This window comes from Pempheris klunzingeri, chromosome 1 (assembly GCF_042242105.1).
Source record: "Pempheris klunzingeri isolate RE-2024b chromosome 1, fPemKlu1.hap1, whole genome shotgun sequence".
Lineage (NCBI taxonomy): Eukaryota > Metazoa > Chordata > Actinopteri > Acropomatiformes > Pempheridae > Pempheris > Pempheris klunzingeri.
The window spans coordinates 2914749-2934070 of NC_092012.1; the positions used below are offsets into that span (position 1 = coordinate 2914749).

Sequence of the window (19322 nt, forward strand, 5' to 3'; positions counted from 1 at the left end):
GATCTACTGGTCAGGTAGACACCAAATTATGTAAAAAGCCCAGGTTTTACAATACCAGAATGACCTGTTAACATCTTTATATAATTGTGCTGTATGAACAGATAAGAGAAACCGGAGGCCATGACAGATGTAACAACCAAACTGTTTTTATTCGGCAGTGATTGATGTGAGTACAAATATTCAGACATGGGACACATGTGAGTTCACTGTGCACCACGTTGGTTTGCTAAAACAAGACAAAGTCACAAGACGTCATTCTGTGAGGAGGATGAGGCAAATATACTGTATGTTTACTCTTAAATCCTATTTTATTGATCTATTATCGATCAGTTCCTTGTATTTATCTGCCCCATGCAAAGAACCAGTGTTTCATAGCTGAATTTAAACTGTTTGTCCTCATGTTGACATGATGGTTGAATTTGCATTTGAACTAAAAAAAAATTAAAAAATCAAATATCCTGGTCTTGTGTTTCTTATCGTCAACAACCAATCCATCAAAAAGACCAAAACCGCCAATGTGTCCGTCCGTCCGTACCTAAATGCTGTCTGACTGCCCCACTCAGTGTGTGACACGTAAGATGTACACCTCGACAGGACAGTGACTCACAATATAGTACTATAATAATAGTACAAGGTTGTAATTGTTAAAAACAAACTAACAAAATAATAAAGTAAAAATGACGGAAACTAAATGTGAAAAAAAAATCATTTTTGGATAAAGTCAAAATAAAAGTTAAAAATAAGTTTTACAATTAAATGAGTGAAACCGTATTGTGTGTTTAAAAAAAAATCCTCCACACAAGCGAGCAGCTTCTCACGGTCCACATGATGCCAGTCCATCCAAGACAAGAGCAAGTCAGGAGAAACCACTGCAGTCCCATAAAACTTAAACTAATGAAAGTGAAAATAAAACCTAAACTGGCAAACACACTTTAAAAAAAAACAAACAAAAACAAGCTGAAATTGAAAACAAAAAATGAAACAAAAACTAATGAGAAACTGAAACTGCGGACATGGTCAGTTATTACTATTTGTCCTGTAACACAAGTCACCCAGTGAGGCTCACTGATGTGTTTTTAATAGACTTTGAACAACAATGTGACTCAGAGGAATAAGACACATCAGGCTTTGGACTCACACAGAAAACTTAAGATCAATCTGTTGCTGGTTTTGGTCTCTCAGTGCTTTTTGTTGACATAAACGAGCATGTAGCAGGTTTACAGCATGCATGAAGGAGGCACAGCCCCCCAAATATAGTAACAACGACACAAAACAAGTGCATAAATGAAAGCAGTCAAAGCTGGAAAGAGAGAAATAAAAACAACAACAGGTATTTTGACACTGCAGCGTTTTCCAGGGAGGATATTTCCTCTGAGGTCACAACAGATAACAGGTTCATTAGACTGACCACAGAAAGGCCGTGCGCTGCACAGCCTCGTGGAAGGAGACGATAACTAACACACACAGAAAACAAGGGAGCAGCCTGTTTGGCTTCATCCTCTAAAAATGGAGCGAGCAGACGTCTGTGCACCTTGAATCTCTCATGTACAACAACAGCTGGCTCGGTCCAGCAGAGACTCTGCCACTGTGTGAAAGCTACAAATGCAACGCTGTGTAATCACATCTTTTATTTTTAAACCTTTGGACAGAGTTGGGTCATTCCAGTCTTTATGCTAAGATAAGTGAATAAGAGTATTCCCCAAAATATTTATGCCCATTTCACCTCGTCTTAAGTTTCCAATGAGCCTAGCAGGGCTGTTTGATTCCAGTCCTGGAGTCTGTGTTCCTACCTGGTGGCTACTGAGCCACACCTGTCCAGTGTCTACCTGAGACCAGGTGGAGCTTGTTACTGTGCAGGAGAAACAAGAGCCTGCAGGGCTCCGGCTCTCCAGGACCGGGGCTGAACAGCCCTTCCTTAAAGGGTAGCTTTGGTATTTTTAAACCAGAGCCCTCTTTTTCTATATTGTTAGTTCAAAATAACAGGTGGGAGCAAAAGGTTAGGTTAGGTTTCCTCAGCTGGCAGCCAGGAACAGGCTAAAGTAGGTCCACTAAAAGTGTTTGTTTGATCCACTGACAGGCTCAGAGTGTTATTCTCAGTGTGTGACAGCATCATGGAAAGGATCCCTACAGAGAGAGACCTGGAAGATCCTTTAGGTTTAACCACAAACAGCCGTTATATCGCTCTCTGCACACACACCAGACTCCATTCAGAAAAACAGCAATTTTACCTCGCAGGACACCAGAGTTGCTAGATGCTGATCAGTCAGTTAGTTAGTGTTATTTTTGTTTCACACAAATATTGTGTTGGATTCAAACTAACTCTTTAAGTCACACAATAAGACAAACTAACTGATTGAGACAATGGTCGACCAGCAGCTGCTGTATTCTACCAGGTAGAATTACTGTTTTTGTGAATGGAGTCTGGTGGCTTTGAAGAGAACGCTATAACAGGATCTTCCAGGTCTCTCTCTGTAGGGATCCTTTCCATAATGCTGTCACACACTTAGAATAACAATCTGAGCCTGTCAGTGGATCAAACAAACATGTTTAGTGGACCTACTTTGATCCGGTGCAGTTACCACAAAGGATTAACATTACAGCCATTAAAGCCGATCGAATGTATCTACTGGATCAATTCTAAAAAATAATAAATAATGTAAAAACAGGGCCCAGTTTAAAAATGACCCTGGTATCAAACATTGAAATGGAAAAAATCAGCTATTAAACATGTCCTAAATAAATAAGGTTTGACTGTACGGTTCGTGAGCTGGATGATTCACGCCTGCATACACAGATCAAATGTAAGAGTTTAAACAGTGCAGTCGTGCTCGGTGGCTCTCAGGTGCTTTTTCACATCTGCCTTTGCAGGTAGATAACTTCTATCCAGGTACTGTCTAGATGCCCTAATGCCTCAGTGTAAATACAGCCTTCGTATTCACATGTACTCTTGCATAGAGTGCTTGTTATGTGAATGTGCTTGAATCCTAAACTAAAAATATCTCTAATGTGATTAAACCTCTTCACATTCACCTCTAAGCAATTTTAAAAAATATCATGCGTTTTTCATGCTGTATTAAAGGAGCAAACCGTGACAATCAGCCTCTTCTAACGGAGGAAAAATGTATATCTTCTACTGTACTGATGGACATTATTTATCTTTATTTAACTGATCTACCCCCTGCTGTGACAGATGCTACATTAGCTCTGCCACAAACATTACTTTTTTGGTACCTTATGGTGCCCATAAACCAGTTAACAACAAAAGTTAACAGTAAAACGTAACATGCCAACATCCACCGGCGTGTAAAACTCATGTGGAATGATTTTCCCCAAACAAAATCATAGTACAACACACTCAAAATAAACTCAGAACAATAAAATTATTAGATATAATCCAAATATATTATGAGGGGAGGGGGATAGAGCAGACAAAAATCACATTACCATGATGTTCGTGTGCGCCTTGCAACTATTTAACCCTTCAGATCATCTTCACTAAAATGGAAAATGGATTTTTGTGTGCTGCAAATGTTCTTTTAGAATAATTAGTTCCTCTTTTTCCTCTTTTAGTGAGGCTTCCTGTGGGCTGCAGGACTCCTGCGGCTCCTCCTCCGCTGTATTCTCTGTCTGGCTTTCACTGCAGCGAGAGACAAACACAACGGGGGGTGAGTTACAGTTAATAAAACAAGTCAGTCCCGGGGTGAGTGATGGCGTATTGCTGAGGGGTGCTCTCACCGTCGGTACACTCCACTTGGGGTTTCTCCCACTGTCCATCGGCTCTGCAGCGAACCGTGGGAGGGTGGCGCTGTGTGAACCCGGGGTTGCACTGATACCGGATGATGGCGTTGACGGGGTACTCCTCCCTCCTGTTACCAAACATGTGGGCATTCGCCACCTCTGGCGGGACGCCACAGGACACTGGGGGCACAACCAGAGGCCACAGGGCGTCATATCAGACCTGGTCTCCACTCACATGTGTCTCTTCTCTTCTCTGAGTGTTTTCAGTAAATAGCTATAGCCATTACTGAACTATAGACCTATCCACACGGAGGAGCTGTGTGTTCACCCTGTCAGCTGGTGACATTTCTAAAGTGACTGATGTGAAACTGGAAGAATACAAACATCTTTACTCTTTTCTCCACTCATTTATCCTAACCTTATTTATAGAGCACTATTAAAAAAAATAATGTTTACACATAAAGAACAACAAAACAGCAATGAAAAAATGAAATAACAGGTTTAAAAAACAGAAATAATGTCAAAATAACATCAAACAGCAACAACAAAATAGCAGTAAAAGGAAATAAATGAGGTAAAACAGGTTTTACATAAAAGATAAAGGGGCTAAATTCACTTATAAGCCTGTTTGTAAAAGGATGAAAGTGATTTTGATAGAGAAAGCATCTTCAGCGAGCTGTAAAACCAAACTTCACAGTTCTTTAATGTACTTTTTGAGTCGTGTCCTGCATCCTGCCTGCTCCACCAGGCACCTAAACCCAACCCAACCGCAGGCGAGAGCACGTCTGACACGGACGACCTCCTGTAAATAAAACTAACGTTTTCTTTCTACATGTGTGAGAGGGACCTGATTCTCTGGACAAGCTCACATGAGAAAGGCTTGTAAAACGTTAAGGTGTAAAAGTGCACTGAAAATACAGCAGGAAGCAAAGCAGTGACCAAACAGACAGACAGACAGACAGACAGACAGACAGACAGACAGACAGACAGACAGCATACCTGGGCCTTTCTTGCAGGTGAACGGCAGGTGGTAGTTGCAGGGCACGTCGTTCCACTGGCCGTTTTCGTGCCAGATCATCACCACACAGTCCTCTCCAGAGCTGAAGTAATTATCTGGCTGGTTCGGCCTCCAGTTCTCGTATTGCTGAAGACGAAGAGGAGGAGGAGGAGGAGGAGGAGGAGGAGGAGGAAGAGAAGGAGGCAGTAGGGACAGACTTTACCACAAAGTAAACCCATACACGGAGAACAAGTCACTTTTCTTTTGAATCTCTTTAAGAATTGAACTTTTCCATCTTGTTTTTCATTCCTCATGTCAGTTTACATGTTTACGAACTACTGCAACTCTTTTAATGGCTCCAAGGAGAAACTGTCTAAGAATCCATCACCATCATATCCCAGTTTGACCGTCTACAGTCCCAATACAGAGGACCCAAAGAAAGTTAAAGCTTACAGCAACTTTCCAGAGTTGAAAAGTCCTTCTCATGGCCTCATAACTGTCTGTGCAGCATTGTGGCCTTCGCTAAGACTCGAAGGATCCTTTGTAAACACGGTGCTGTTTTGCGAACCGAACGCCGGGTAATGAAGTAGTTTGCTTTGTGCTCGCACCTGTTGGGTAATTCTACGCCTTTAATTGAGCCCACTTGCGTTGACGTGGGCGGAGTGGAGCGGCTGAGGTGGTGTTGATGCAGATCAGATGGTGCGGAGCTATTTTTGGTGCTTGTTGTGTTTCACCTGCTCAGACAGCCTCTCATCACAAGAGCAAACAGCACTTTTCACTGCTTTAGACGGCAGAGACTGTTGTACAGAGTCAAAGATAAACCAGTGTGCACCTTTAAATGCTGTTAAAGAACACGGAACGCTTGTTTTACCTGTTTTACCTGTTTTTACATCTTGCTGGGGTTGTTTTGCATCCGTTTCTGGTTGTTTTGTGCATCTTTGCGGTTGTTGTGCATCTCTTTGTAGTTAATTTACATCCCGTTGTGTCTTTTTGTGTTTGTTTTCTGGTTGCTTTGCTTCACTTTCTGGATGTTTTGGGTCTTTTTTGGTTGTTTTATTTGTCATTATTGTTGTTTTGCATCTCTGTGAGTGTTCTGTGTCTCTTTCTGGCTGTTTTTCTTCTCCTTGTGGATGTTTGTGTCTGTGGTTATAGTTGTTTGATTGACCTTCTAAGATACATTGCCACTTCTTACAGAGGCTCTGGCCTGTGCCTGAGAAGAATATCCAAATAAAACCCTCTGGAGCTGCAGGAGCTACACACCAACGTATCGTCCTCACTCACCAGTGGAGTGCCATCTGTCCAGCGGAAGTCGTTCTCCACTGTCTTGTCGTTCAGCCCGATCCACTGGTAGTCCTGTGCGTTTGCTGCGGGACAGAAAAGTGTTGACACCATGTTTTTCCCGTCTGCATCTGTACATTTCAACAACACACCCGCCACATTATTCACTCACAGTTGACAAAGTCTTGCTCCTCTGGCGTGATGATGCTGACCAGATGGGCGCTCAGGTCCCGGCAGCGCTGCTCGGCGTCCAGCCACATCTCTCTGTCAGAGAAGTGCAGGTAGCAGTTCCCCTGAAACTTAGTCCAACCGTCCTCACACTGCTGCTCATCTGCAGCCACAACACCAGAGAGTCAATGCTCATTCAACGCACACCACTCTGAATGCCCTAAATATTCAGCTTTAACATCAGGCTCTCAAGTAAGACTCATTTATTAAATATCTACAGATGGCGGTTTGTCTTCTCATCATCATCAGTGCTTGATATTGTGCACAACCCATGTAGTGTTTCAGTCTGACATGTTCACCACTTGTCTTGTGAGTCACTTAGGAGCATATTTACCTGACGATGGACAAACGTCCCAGTACAGAACGGAAAATCAGACATAATGCTTCACTTCAGCTGGGACAGCCCTGGCAGACAGCAGTGTCATTGTGAATTTCCACTGTTTTCCTTTTACTGTAACATTCAAAGGCCTCATTCATTCTCCTACTCCACCTTAACGACTTTCTAAAAGGGTCGGTACACCCAAATTACATGAAAACACATTTTCAGATTTTTCCACTTACCCTTAGCAGTATTTAGCCGCGCAGGTAGTTTTGACTTTGTTTGATTTGTCCATCCCACCCACCAGTTTTCCATCACAGCTACAGCAGATACAACATGCCTTTCCCAACATGTCCGTCCACAAACAGTGCCCCTGTTACTCAGGATAATCCACTGACATACAAATGGAAGTTCATACTTCAACTTATGGTCCACTAACTAGTATTTAACTGCATCTCATGGGCTTCGTCAGAAAAATGGATTTGACTCAGGTGTCAATAAACGTGACATAAATGTGGGCACAGAGAAAGGATGTTGATTCTCTTGCCCTCACTCAAAGGGAAACATTGCTATCTTTAAACCTGGACTCTATTATTTTTCAACTTGGACCCTATTTTATCCAGTAAATCACTTCTTCAGTTGCTCAAATGTAGTCCTTCAGAGAAACTGCACCTGATCACAGTTTGTCCACTAAAAGAGCTTGTTTGATCCACTGACAGGCTCAGATTGTTATTCTAAGTGTGTGACAGCATTATGGAAAGGATCCCTACAGAGAGAGACCTGGAAGATCCTTTTGGTTTAACCACAAACAGCCGTTACATCGCTCTCTGCACACACACCAGACTCCATTCACAAAAACAGTAATTTTAAGTTACAGAACAGAAAACGGAAAGAACACAAATATTGTGTTGGATCCGAACCAACCCTTTAAGTTAATCAAACAATTTGTGTTTATTCTGGGGCTTGGTGAACCTGGTGAGTCAGACTCGGAGCCGAGCACAGACACACACAGAGACGAGGCTAAAGTGCAGCTTCTTCTCAGAGACTGTGAGACTTATGAACTCTCTGACTTAAACTGTGTCCTCTGCACTTTGCACTATTGTACTTGTACTATTTTTTTAACATATTGCCTGGACTTTAAATATGTATTATCGGCTCAGGATATTTGTTATATGCATTATAGGGTCTATTTTAGCTTTTACTGCAAAATGTAATTTATTCTGTACACTAACTAAACAACTAAACTCAACAGTCAAACTCCCACAGACACTCTTTTTTCCACTCGTAATCAGAAGTTATGTTTTAGAATAATGGGATTCCTCTCTGTTATAGTAAAATCCAGGACTAATTCACATGTATGGGACATGTTGAATTACTGGTACACAAGGCCAGACCTGCTGTCACATTACGGTTGCATGGCTATGACTTATGGACGCCCATTTCCTCCACTGTGATGAAAAAAAATCATACTAACAAGATGCTTTCTCATAATAATGACTTGAGAAAGTTTCTCATCATTTTGAGATACTAAGTCATTATTTTTAATAAAGTTTCTCGTTATTTTGAGATACTGAGTCATTATAATGACTTACTGTATCTTTTTGTCATTAAAGTGTTAGAAATTGGCTTCCATAATGTCTGGACGATCACTGTTCAAGAGAGGGGCTTGACAGAGGGTTGGTTGTTCAGTGTTCTGAGCAGTGAAACAGAGAACAATCACTGCATTACTAGATGCTACTCCCGGTAAGTGAAATATGTTTTTGTAATTGTGGTGAGCTGACCCTTTAGTCACTTTCATGGCCACCAGGACTCCACATGAGCCATAGCATGTGAGGCTGTTGTTAGTATTTATTAGCTGAAGCGGATCTCATACCGATCTCACAGTGCTCCCCTCCGTAGCTGGGCAGGCATAAGCATTTGTAAGAGTCTGCGCTCTCCACACAGGTGGCTCCATTGGCACAAGGGTTGGAATGGCACACATCTACCTCTGCAAAAAAGGGTGCGAGTGACACTACTGTTTCAGCGTGGGGTGGGGATGGGAGGTTGGCCAGCGAGGTAGGGAGATGAAGCTGTGATAGAAGGACTATCACACCTCAAAACTGAGACGTTAGTGAACAATACTGTAGTTGCTGCAACTTCTGATCCAGATTAGACTTACTGCACACTGAGCCGTCATTAATATCCCTTTGTTTTTGATATTTGAGGTCTTTATGGTTACCAAATGATGGTATATGTTGAAATATATACCACATCTGTGTTTATTGCTGCAAAAAGAACAACTAATACTTGAAGTATCTGCAGTAAGTTTATGTTTGAATCTGTGTTTAGTTGCAGCAGAAGATACAGTATTCAAATCCCAGCAGGATAAGAGCACCCATATGACGCCAAAAAGCGCATATGTTGCCCGGGTTTAGCATGCAGACAGCAGAGCGGAGGTGGCGCATTGGCAGAGCAAACCAAAAACAACAATAGGTTGAAGACAGTGGCGATAACACATGTGACACAGAGGCTGTACAGCCTCAGAGCAGAGCTTATACAGACTCGACAAGCACCCTGACATTCAAGCTGCCACAAAAAACACAGAGACCCATAGCCAGACACAGACACAATGGACACAAAGAAATCAAAGGAACACAAAACATAGCAAAAATATAATGCAAAACACATCAGGACAGAGCAGGGAGAGAAAAAAGATTCGGTAAGTGTGGAAATACTGATTCACAAACAGTAAAAACAATCACAATCAGTTAAATATTTATCTGGAAACACAATTATCAAGCTGATTAATAAACAGAATGCAGACCAACAATAAAAAACATGCAAACTGCTCATAAACAAAGACATACAGAAACTCTACAGGCAAAAACATCATCACACAATATTGAATTCAATGGTTTTCAGAGGAAGGAAGGAGTAGAAAAGAGTTTTTAAAAAAGGGGCTTTCTGCTGTTTTGGGACTTACCGTGGCAGAGAGCAACACCATCCTCTACCGTGCATGAAGCAGCACCACATGGGTTGGGTTCACATGGGTTAAAACCGCCTAGAGAAGCAGGATTAAAAGATTCAAACACAATTACAACTGCTTTTAAAAGAGACACGTATAAATCCTCCAAGTTTCATCTGTAGATTGTGTATCAGGAGTTGACGTAACCCCCTGTTGCTTTGAAGCCTCGAGTTTCGTTTTATGGTCGTCGCCATCTTGGCTTTTTGCAGCCAGGAGTTTGCAGTTCAAAGGCCACCTCTGATTGGTTAGTTACAACGCAGACCTGCCTTGAAGCCTCCCCTGTTTTATCGTCTATCTTCCTCTAAATGGAACCATAATTGACTAAATGAACATCCTGCTGTGCTGAAGAAGACAGTAAACTAGCAACGGAGACCATAAATTCATCAGGCTCATTCCAGACTTGTGTTTGGAGCCAGTGGACTCACCCCCTGCTGGACATTACAAAGTGTATTGCGTCACATTGTGAGGATGCATCATCTATCTAAAGCCTCATTCACACATGCACTACAAACCTGGACTCATCACCCAGAGGAGCTGCATGTGGGAACACAAATGACTGCCTGTACATTGTTTTTCACTCTTATGTCAATACTGTGGACACTTCCAAATATATGTATGTATTGATATCAATCATTATTATGTCTAAACCAAATATTTCCAGGAGGTGAGAATGCATCTGACGTGGATGATCTCCTGTTGTGTGCTACATGTGTGCAAGGGCAACTCCAGGCAATGTTCTACCTGATTCTCTGGGCGGTATCCAGAGTTCATATCTGAAAACAGCTTTAGTTTGAATATATTTCTCTCCACACACCCTAAAACTGTCACGTGAAAGAAAAGGTTGACCTACCATCCACAGAACGAGCTTCTTCCATGACGCCTGGTGTTTGCACAGAGGCCAGTGTGGGAGGAGCAGCCAGTCCAGCAGGGGCAAACAAAGGACTGGGAGTTCCATAGACGTCACCAGGGGTCTGGGACAGCTCAGCCTCACCAAGGGCCTCCTCTGGTCCTGTGGTTGTGGTGCTCTCCGTCACAAAGGATGGAGAGAGCAGCACCACCTGATCTCCTGAAGAAGCTCCGGAAGAAAAGCCACTGGCTGCGGACAAGGAGGTGTCTCCGCTGCCAGAGTAGAAGCCACTGCTGCTGCTACTTCCTTCTCCACTGTACTCCACTGACCCCTGCCCAAGAGCCATAGACAGCGTGCTGTCTCCAGAAACTTCTGTCAAAAAATCCCCACTCAAGAACGTAACACCGCTTTCCTCTCCACTTGCTGACGACGTTCCTGATCCAGACATTCCCGATCCAGAGAGGAAACCTGAGCTTTCAAACCCAGACAGATGCCCATCACTTCCCCGTCCAGAGCTGTAGAGTAAAAACCCAGAGGCCTCCTGCTCTCCAGAAGATGACACCATTAGGTCAGTGAACCTTGACCTCACGAAGGTCACGCCTGAGAAGAACCCAGACCCACTTCCAGATGCAGAGCCACTGAGATCGCCACTGAGAATCCCAGATCCTGAGACGTCTCCAGATCCGCTGAACGCCAGTAGGCCTCCGCTGAGTTCATATTCTTTCTGGGTGATTGGGGTGGATGCATCGATCAGTTCACCATCTATCAGTAAGATCCGAGCGTCTCCACTTCCCGAGAACTCTCCTGACTGTCCACTAGCACTTCCACTGGAGAATCCTGATGGGAAACCACTGGAACCAGAAAAGTCCTGGCTGGTGATGAAACCGGACGAGATGCCAGAGAACTGTCCACTTTCCCCAGAGCTCCCTATGCCCTCCGCAGAGCTGAAACCAGACCCAGTGCCAGATCCGGACAGGTCCCCGCTACCAAAGAGCTCTCCAGAGCCTGCTTCAGATGAAGGGAAGATAAAGATCCCTGTGCTTCCCTCTCCGGCTTCTTGGAGTCCTCCGGAAAATGACCCCTCTCCAGAGACAAGACTGTCGGTGCCGGAAAAAGCAACAGTAATGCCAGATCCTGATCCAGAAGCATCTGTACAGCTGAAACCTGATGCTCCACTGGGTAGATCAGCACTTGCACTGCAGCCCGGATCTCCAGAACCAGACAGGTCTCCAGAGCCAGGGACTTCTCCAGAACCGGACAGGTCTCCAGATATCACCCCTTCTCCAGAACCAGACAGGTCTCCAGAGCCAGGGACTTCTCCAGAGCCAGACAGATCTCCAGATATCACCCTTTCTCCAGAACCAGACAGGTCTCCAGAGCCAGGGACTTCTCCAGAACCAGACAGATCTCCAGACATCACCTGGTCCCCAGAACCAGACAGGTTTCCAGAACCAGACAGATCTCCAGATATCACTCCGTCTCCAGAACCAGACAGGTCTCCAGATATCACCCCTTCTCCAGAACCAGACAGGTCTCCAGAGCCAGGGACTTCTCCAGAACCAGACAGATCTCCAGATATCACCCCGTCTCCAGAAGCAGACAGATCTCCAGATATCACCCCGTCTCCAGAAGCAGACAGATCTCCAGAGCCAGATGAGTCTCCTGACTGACCCCCAACGGCACTACCAACCCCAGACCCTGAGAAGAAGTCTGCTGATCCTGAGCCAGACTCTGAAGTGTCCACATGAATGGGAGGAACGATGGGGCGAACAGCTGAAGGGGCATAGAGGAAAAAAGTGAAGGACATGTGAAATAAAAGGACGTCTGCACAAGTAAGACAGTAAGTTGTTCACCATTAAAGTACAGCTTACCAGGCCTCAACAAGTCAGTGACTGATGTTAGGTTAATAAGGGCCTCTTGGATATCTGTGATGTTCAGTCCTGTTTCATTTGCAATAAGTAGAGCTTCTGCTGTATAATTAGAGACAGAGAGAGGAAATGACTAATGAATCATAATGAATAATAAAAAAAAAAAGATTGAGCCCGTTGGATAACAGTCAGGCGTTTACCTCTGAAACAGTATGCATCAAATCTGGAGTCGGGCTGAGGATAGCTTGTCTGGTTGTGCTGAACGTACACAGTGTGAACTCCTGATTTTCCAGCTCCACACTCAGCGCGGGGGTTGTTGATGGGATAACGGACGCTGCGATCAAACAGCCAACCAGCGCGGCACTTGTCGAAACCCATTTTCCAGGCTGCGTAGAGCTCTCCAGTGGAGGCCAGCACGGCATTCTGCTCTCGACAGCTGGAAGCAGCCTCGTCAAAGGTGAAACCCTCAGCGGAGCCCACGTGGAAAACCTCACCTGGGGAGTGGATGAGGAGGAGATAAAAAATAAAGGAAATGATTGAAGGACAAGCTTATTTAAGTTCCAGTGGTCTGAGAGAAAATTAGATTGCACCATCTTTTGGGCCTGTTTTCAGGCTTTTGTAAATCTAGCCGTTGACGGGAGACTTTGGCCAATCACAGGTGAGAGAGAGAGCGTTCCTATTGGCTGGCAAAGGGCTTTACAGGTCCACACATTGAGAAAACAGGACCAGCTTAGCTGTAGCTAAGTCATAGAATACCATTATACAGTATAACAGCACTGGGTTCACAAACATGGTTGACTGAAGCTGCTAACTTGCAGGTTCTTGCACGTATGATGGGCGTGCACCAGGCTTTGATGCCAATTTGACACTTGGTTGTTTGTCTTTATGGAGTAAAGTTGGATAACGTTGTTCAGCCTGTTTATGTTGATTCACTCTGTCATCTTGTGCATGATAAATTCAAGTTGCTTTTATGTTAGAAAAATGGGTAATTTTACAAGCTAACCAGTTTTTTTATCTTACCTTTGAGCCCATCAGTGTAGCAGTACACATCATATCTCTCATCTCCTGGCCTCAAACCATAGGACCGAACTCCAGCTCGATCCCCCAGATCTCCAGCACATTTGTCTCGAGGGAAAACAATGGGATACCTAGAAAAGCGTAAACGTGAGGACGAATTGTTTTGGGACAGTTAATCTCTCTACCTGCTCTGGAGATACATTTCAGATTTACCTCACAGTCTGGTCCAGTAACCATCCAGCATCACACTGATGATATCCGGCCTCATACGCTGCTTGCAGCTGCTGTGACGTGGCGATGGAGGCCCCAACGCTCTGGCAGGCCAGCTGGGCCTCGACAAACGTGAAGGCGTAGCGGCTGGAGACTGAGCGATAGTGGAAGACGACGGCTGCACAGAGAAACAAGGGGGATTCTCACTGGACTGGACTCCCAATGTGACGTTAAATTTATCAGAACATGCAGTTCATCACTGACCGGTTGGAGGCATCACAAAGCCGCCGCTTGGCTCCCTGCCCAGCTCAGTCGTTTTCTCTGTGTAGGCGAAGTCCACAACAGTCGGCTGCTGAGTCACCACCTCTCCGACTGCCTCGCTCTCTGTGGTCGTGCTCCTGAAGAACACCTCGGGGCTCTGTGTCACCGCGGTAACACTCAGCACGCCACTTTGCTCCTCTATGATGCCCGAACCCTCCTCTTCAGAGGACTCTGGGGATGGTTGAGAAAATGCAAAAGCTGTGTTGTATCTGTGTCTGTGTTGGTTCATAAGATGGGGTTTCTTCTCTTGTTATATAATTCTCTGGTTAAATAGTTAAACTAAGAACATCAGCTCCATCCGCTATCCAAAACTTTTGATACTTTCAGTATCTCCACTCTTAGTCTAACTCATGACCCACCTGTGTAGCAGAAGGCGTCGTAGCGGGACTCTGGAAGTGGGTACCCCGTCTGGTTTGTGTGGAGGTAAACAGTTCGCACCCCCAGCAGACCCCCTCCACACTGTGGCCGGCGAACGTTGATGGGGTAGCGGACGCTCCTGTCTCCCAGCCAGCCGGCGTTGCACACATCCATCCCAGCCTGCCAGGCCAGGTAGAGCTGACCAGTGGTGGCCAGCTGAGCGCACTGGTTAGAGCACGCTATCACGGCCTCTGAGAAGGTGAACTTTGCTGCAGAAGCGGTGTAGAAAACTCTGCCTGCATCAGATAAGAGAGGTTTAATCAGGTTAAATAGTAAAACAACCAAAGAATGAGATTAAAATATCGAAATCGAAAACATTAAAGTGTTCATTGCAGTGTACCTGTGATCTTCTCGGAGAAGCAGTACACATCATAAGTCTCGTTGAGGTCTCTCACTCCATATGTCCGGACCCCAGGCAGGTTCTCTTTGTCTCCATAGCAGTTCATACGAGGATTAGAGATCGGGTACCTTTGGTTGAATGAAAATAAGCTTCAATATGAAATACTGCATGTCTTCAATATCAAATTTAGAATGCTGCTGTGTGATAACTTTAAAGTGGGAATCTCAAAGGTCTCAACATTTCAGTAGTCAACGATGCTATTTATTATTACTGCATGTTGGAAAGAAGATATTCTTTGATACATGTTCACAGCCTTTTTTATTTGCATTTGACTTATTATTTTAACCCAAACCACGATAGTCTCCTAAACTTAACCAAACTGCAACTGAAAACTGATAATAATAACACTCTGTTGTTCATTTGTCTGTTGTTTAAGCTTGAACAAAAAGGCTTCCTTCTAATAACCATGCAAATATTCAACACAGCCTTAACAATAAATAATAATAATCTAAAAAAGTGACAGATTTCTACACATTTATGGGCATTTTGAGGCTTTGAATTTCAGAAATGTACTTTAAAGAAAGCAGGAGTTTCTTGGAAGAAGATCATTGCTATGCTTTGGGAAGTGGGAATAATATGATGCTACATGATCATCTTCATGTCCTGTTCATCTACCCACTGTGCCATCATATGACAAACCCACCTGACTGTGTGGTCAGAGAGCCAGCCAGCGTCGCACTGGTGGAATCCATCATCGTAGGACGCTTGAAGCTGTTCGGGTGAAGCCATGACCGCACTGTTCTGGCTGCAAGCCGCCTTCGCCTTTTCAAAAGTCAAACTGTAGCGGCCCATGATAGCCCGGTAGTGGAAGACGATACCTAGAGAGATAAACAAGAACTTTACTTTAAATGTACAAGTGATCAATTATTCAGATAATAAATGAAATAATAGCAACTATTTTGAACAATTGTTTACTTTTCTAGCTACAGCTCCTTTCTCTAAACACTCACATTAACTAACAGGAACATTAACAAGATAACAAACTCATCCCTGCATGTGACATCACAAGGCTGAACAGAGCATTTTTACACATATTCACTGAAAGATGGAGCAAGAGAGAAAGACAGAGGATGGTATTTTCTCATGGGACACATATTTACGTTAAAAAAGACATTGTTTGTGAAATATTTCTCTTTTAAATGTGTGGATTTGTTGCTTTTCTCTGTTTTACATCATTGTAAATTGAATGTCTTTGGGTTTTGGGCTGTTGATGCAGCATAATAAGAGATATGGGGATGTCGCATTGAGCGCTGGGAAACTCAGTTGGACATTTTATAGAACAAATGAACAACTGGTCGCTTGTCTTCTAAATTTAGTTGGATTTGCACGGTGAGTTCAATAGTCATGGCAGTTTATGTCAAATAAACCACACCTACAGGACTTTGGCAGCCAATTAAAGGAGAAACATAATGAACTAAGTGTTTTCGTACCCTGAACCTGCACGTGGACGATGTCGTGGCTGTCCTCGATGCCGTGCTGGACCTCACAGCGGTACACTCCTGTGTCGCTGGACCGCAGCTCAGATATCTTGATGCTGGCGTCTGTAGGCGTCGCGGGGTAGCCCACCAGGTGAACTCTGTCCACGTAGTTCTCCGTGACACGCACCTGTCCCTCCAAGGCCACGAGGACAGTCGTGGCCTTTTCTTTGGTGACGTGGCTCCATTTGATGCGGTGAGAGAAGGGAGCGATGGTGGGAGCTCCTGGGTCTGGGACAGTGTGGTCCTACATCGGAAACAATAACACCATTTACCTCCACTTTTGTTCCTCGGTAAAGATGAACAATCTGAAGCACTCAGTACACAATTAAAACCTCTGTAACTTTAATATGTAGCACGCAAACTGTTGGCAACATTAGCATTTATGTTGCATGCACTCGATGAATTTAAGCCCAATATTGACTCTCCTTTTAGCTCTGTTTTGGTCTGTTTGATGTTTGACCTCCTTCACCAGCTACTCAAGTCTGTCTCCCTTGTGGTGGTGGGCAGGAAGTGTACAGTGAGTTTATCAGAGCTTCTTTGCACCGCCTGCTGCAGGAATCGAAGTTAAAGGCAGGGTCTGCGACTTATCTTAGAGACACTTTTTGTTATATTGGCTAAAGTTCTCGTAAGAGCCAGACAGGAATCAATAAATCAAATAGCTTGACCAAATAGTCTGGTGTCTAGCTATGACCAACTAGCTGCTGTGGACGTCGATGTTGTCTGTTCTCCTCGTGCCAAACTATTTTAGCTCTTGTTAGGATAGTGTGGTGGCCTTTGTTGCTCAGACATCAACAGCATCTAATGCATCCTGTAGTTACCATGGCAGCAGAGGATGCTGTCGCTGTTGCTGCTGCTCATCAGATGTCACATAGTCTTGCTTTATATTTTAAACTAAATAAAGAATGTTTAAATTAAGCAGACGGTGGGCTTGACCACAATCTGAGCATGTGACAAATACAAATCCTTTCTGGATATGAAAGTATTCTCTTCAAAAATTAATCAAAGCAAAGTGACATTCGGTAAAAACTCTTGATTACACACCTCGAAGTAGCACGGTAGTACCAGCGTTCCTCCCAGTAGAGGGCGCTGCGGCTCCTCCAGAGGGATGCTCACACTCAGCACATCCTCCGGGTCTGTCGGAGAGATCAGATCAGTTATCTCATCGCTAATAGATTCATGAAATTACCAGCGGCGTCTCATGAATCTGCTGTCTTACCCATGAAGGAGTGCTGTTCGTAAATGTGATCAAACGCCGCCGAGATGACACGGAGACACGCTGACAGCAGCACAAACCACCTTATCATGTTTAACCTGAAATTTAAAAAGTGGAAAATTACCAGAAATACCAGTGAAATTATGTGTAACAGCATCACACACGACATTAAGGTTTCAATTTAACTTTAGATTTAAAAGCGAGATAAATCCTCTGGCCTCTGGGGGGCAGTACAGAGTCCTTCATCCCCAGCGCGATCAATATCCTCAGTTCAGACGGCGACTGATGAGATTTAAGCCACAGATCTAATTAATAATTGCTTCTTTGCTGTTGCTGCTTGTGTCTGCCGAAGACAGATTTCCACCCTTATGGACAATAAAGATCTATTATTCTATTATCTATTAAACTATTATTATTTAATTCTTGATATCTTGATTTTATCATCAACAATTTGAGTTGACATTCGGCCTTATTCTGTCCACTAGTTTATTATTTTTGTTACCCACTGCTGCTGTAACGTTATAAATAATAATTAATTATCTTATTTTATCTTATTTGCAGGACACCATTACTCAGTAAGAAGCTGACAGAGGATGGAGCACTTCTTCCACCACTGCACGTAAGATAACAACATTACCACTGGCAAGTCTCTGATAGCTTTGGAGCTTTGGAGCTTTAGGCAGCTGCAGCACACAAACTCTTGGACAAAGTGCCTCTGGCCATGTGGTCAGGAGGGGATGCACCTCCAGCTCTCACCACAGCTTCGACAAGCTCCTGCAAACTTTTCAGAGCTGCAGAAGTCCAACGAGCTCTCTACAACCTGAGCAGATTGTTCTCCTCACATTCACCTGAGTTCAGGGTTTTAACCTCTGGGGGAGGAGGAGGAGGCGCAGTGCATTGTGGTAGTTGTAGGTTTTCTACCTTCTATCTTTTTCATCTGTTTTCTGTTTTATGGAAACATTTTTCAGAGGTGAAATACTTCTTTAAAGTCAGTATTATCAGCAAAATGTAGCTAAAGTATAAAAGTAAACACACTCATTGCATACTACTGTGTCAGTGTTTTTATATGTTGTAGTATTCATGTGTTTTATTATTATTATTCGTGCATTAAAATATAAGCAGCATTTAAATATTGAGGCTGGCTGCAGTAGAGCTAATTTTGGCTTAATTTACTGTATGACTGTATTTTATTAAAGGTTTCTAAAAAGTAACTAACAACTGCAGCTGTCAGATAAATTAAAGTATTTACCTTTGAAATATAGTGGAGTCGAAGTATAAAGTAGTAAATTTACAGGATGCAGATTTTATTTAAAGGGCTTGTTTTTTTCACCGCTGATCTTCTTCTTCTTCTTCTTCTTCTTCTTTCTCTTCTTCCTCTTCTTCTCCTTCTTCTTCTTCTTCTACTTCACACAATTTCAACACACAGTTTTGTAAAATCTGTCAGAAGGAGTTAACTTCCTTCAAGCACTTTGTAGAGTGGGAGTGTCTCTTCAGCACTGAGATGTGGTGTTTGGACTAAGTGACAGTTCATTAGCTGCTGAGCTGTGTGTGTGTGTGTGTGTGTGTGTGTGTGTGTGTGTGAGCGGTGCTGGTGGCCGGCTCCACACTGAGCTCATTCAGGTCCACTCCCAGAGAGCCGGGGGCCCATAACACCAGATCTGTTCCCCCTGAAGCCCACACCACGGCGGCTCTGACGACACCGGGGCCTGTGTAAACAGCCCGGTGTGTATTCCAGAGCCGAGCCTTTCCATCACGTCTCAACACTGCCAACATTCAGGCTGGACGCTCGGGAAGGAGTGAGACGTGTTGGGGGGAGTGGAAGGCCAAAGGTGTGGCCGTTACAGGGCTTTGATCCCCACCTGTCCGCCTCTTTTTTAGGATTTGTTCTGGGGCATTTCTCATGTGACTAATCAGGTTTAAACACTGCAAACAAAGCAGAAATACTGTCCAGTGCTTCACACTCAGCCCTCTAATGGAAAGAAGTCAC

The 19322-nt window shown here is 43.9% G+C and overlaps 1 protein-coding gene across 1 annotated transcript; it reads right to left on the reverse strand.

Moving 5' to 3' along the window:
- Positions 1 to 3485: 3485 nt before the first annotated feature.
- On the reverse strand, positions 3486 to 17426 carry LOC139202090 (aggrecan core protein-like). Its single transcript, XM_070831544.1, has 18 exons — positions 17360 to 17426; positions 17164 to 17261; positions 16075 to 16366; positions 15288 to 15462; positions 14585 to 14712; positions 14187 to 14480; positions 13771 to 13998; positions 13510 to 13684; positions 13300 to 13427; positions 12480 to 12773; positions 12283 to 12381; positions 10415 to 12184; positions 8434 to 8547; positions 6186 to 6344; positions 6017 to 6099; positions 4738 to 4882; positions 3736 to 3918; positions 3486 to 3637 (listed from the first exon to the last, which is right to left on the reverse strand). Exons 1-18 carry the CDS (start codon positions 17424 to 17426, stop codon positions 3567 to 3569), a joined length of 4503 nt encoding a protein of 1500 aa, XP_070687645.1. The 3' UTR covers positions 3486 to 3566.
- Positions 17427 to 19322: the final 1896 nt, after the last annotated feature.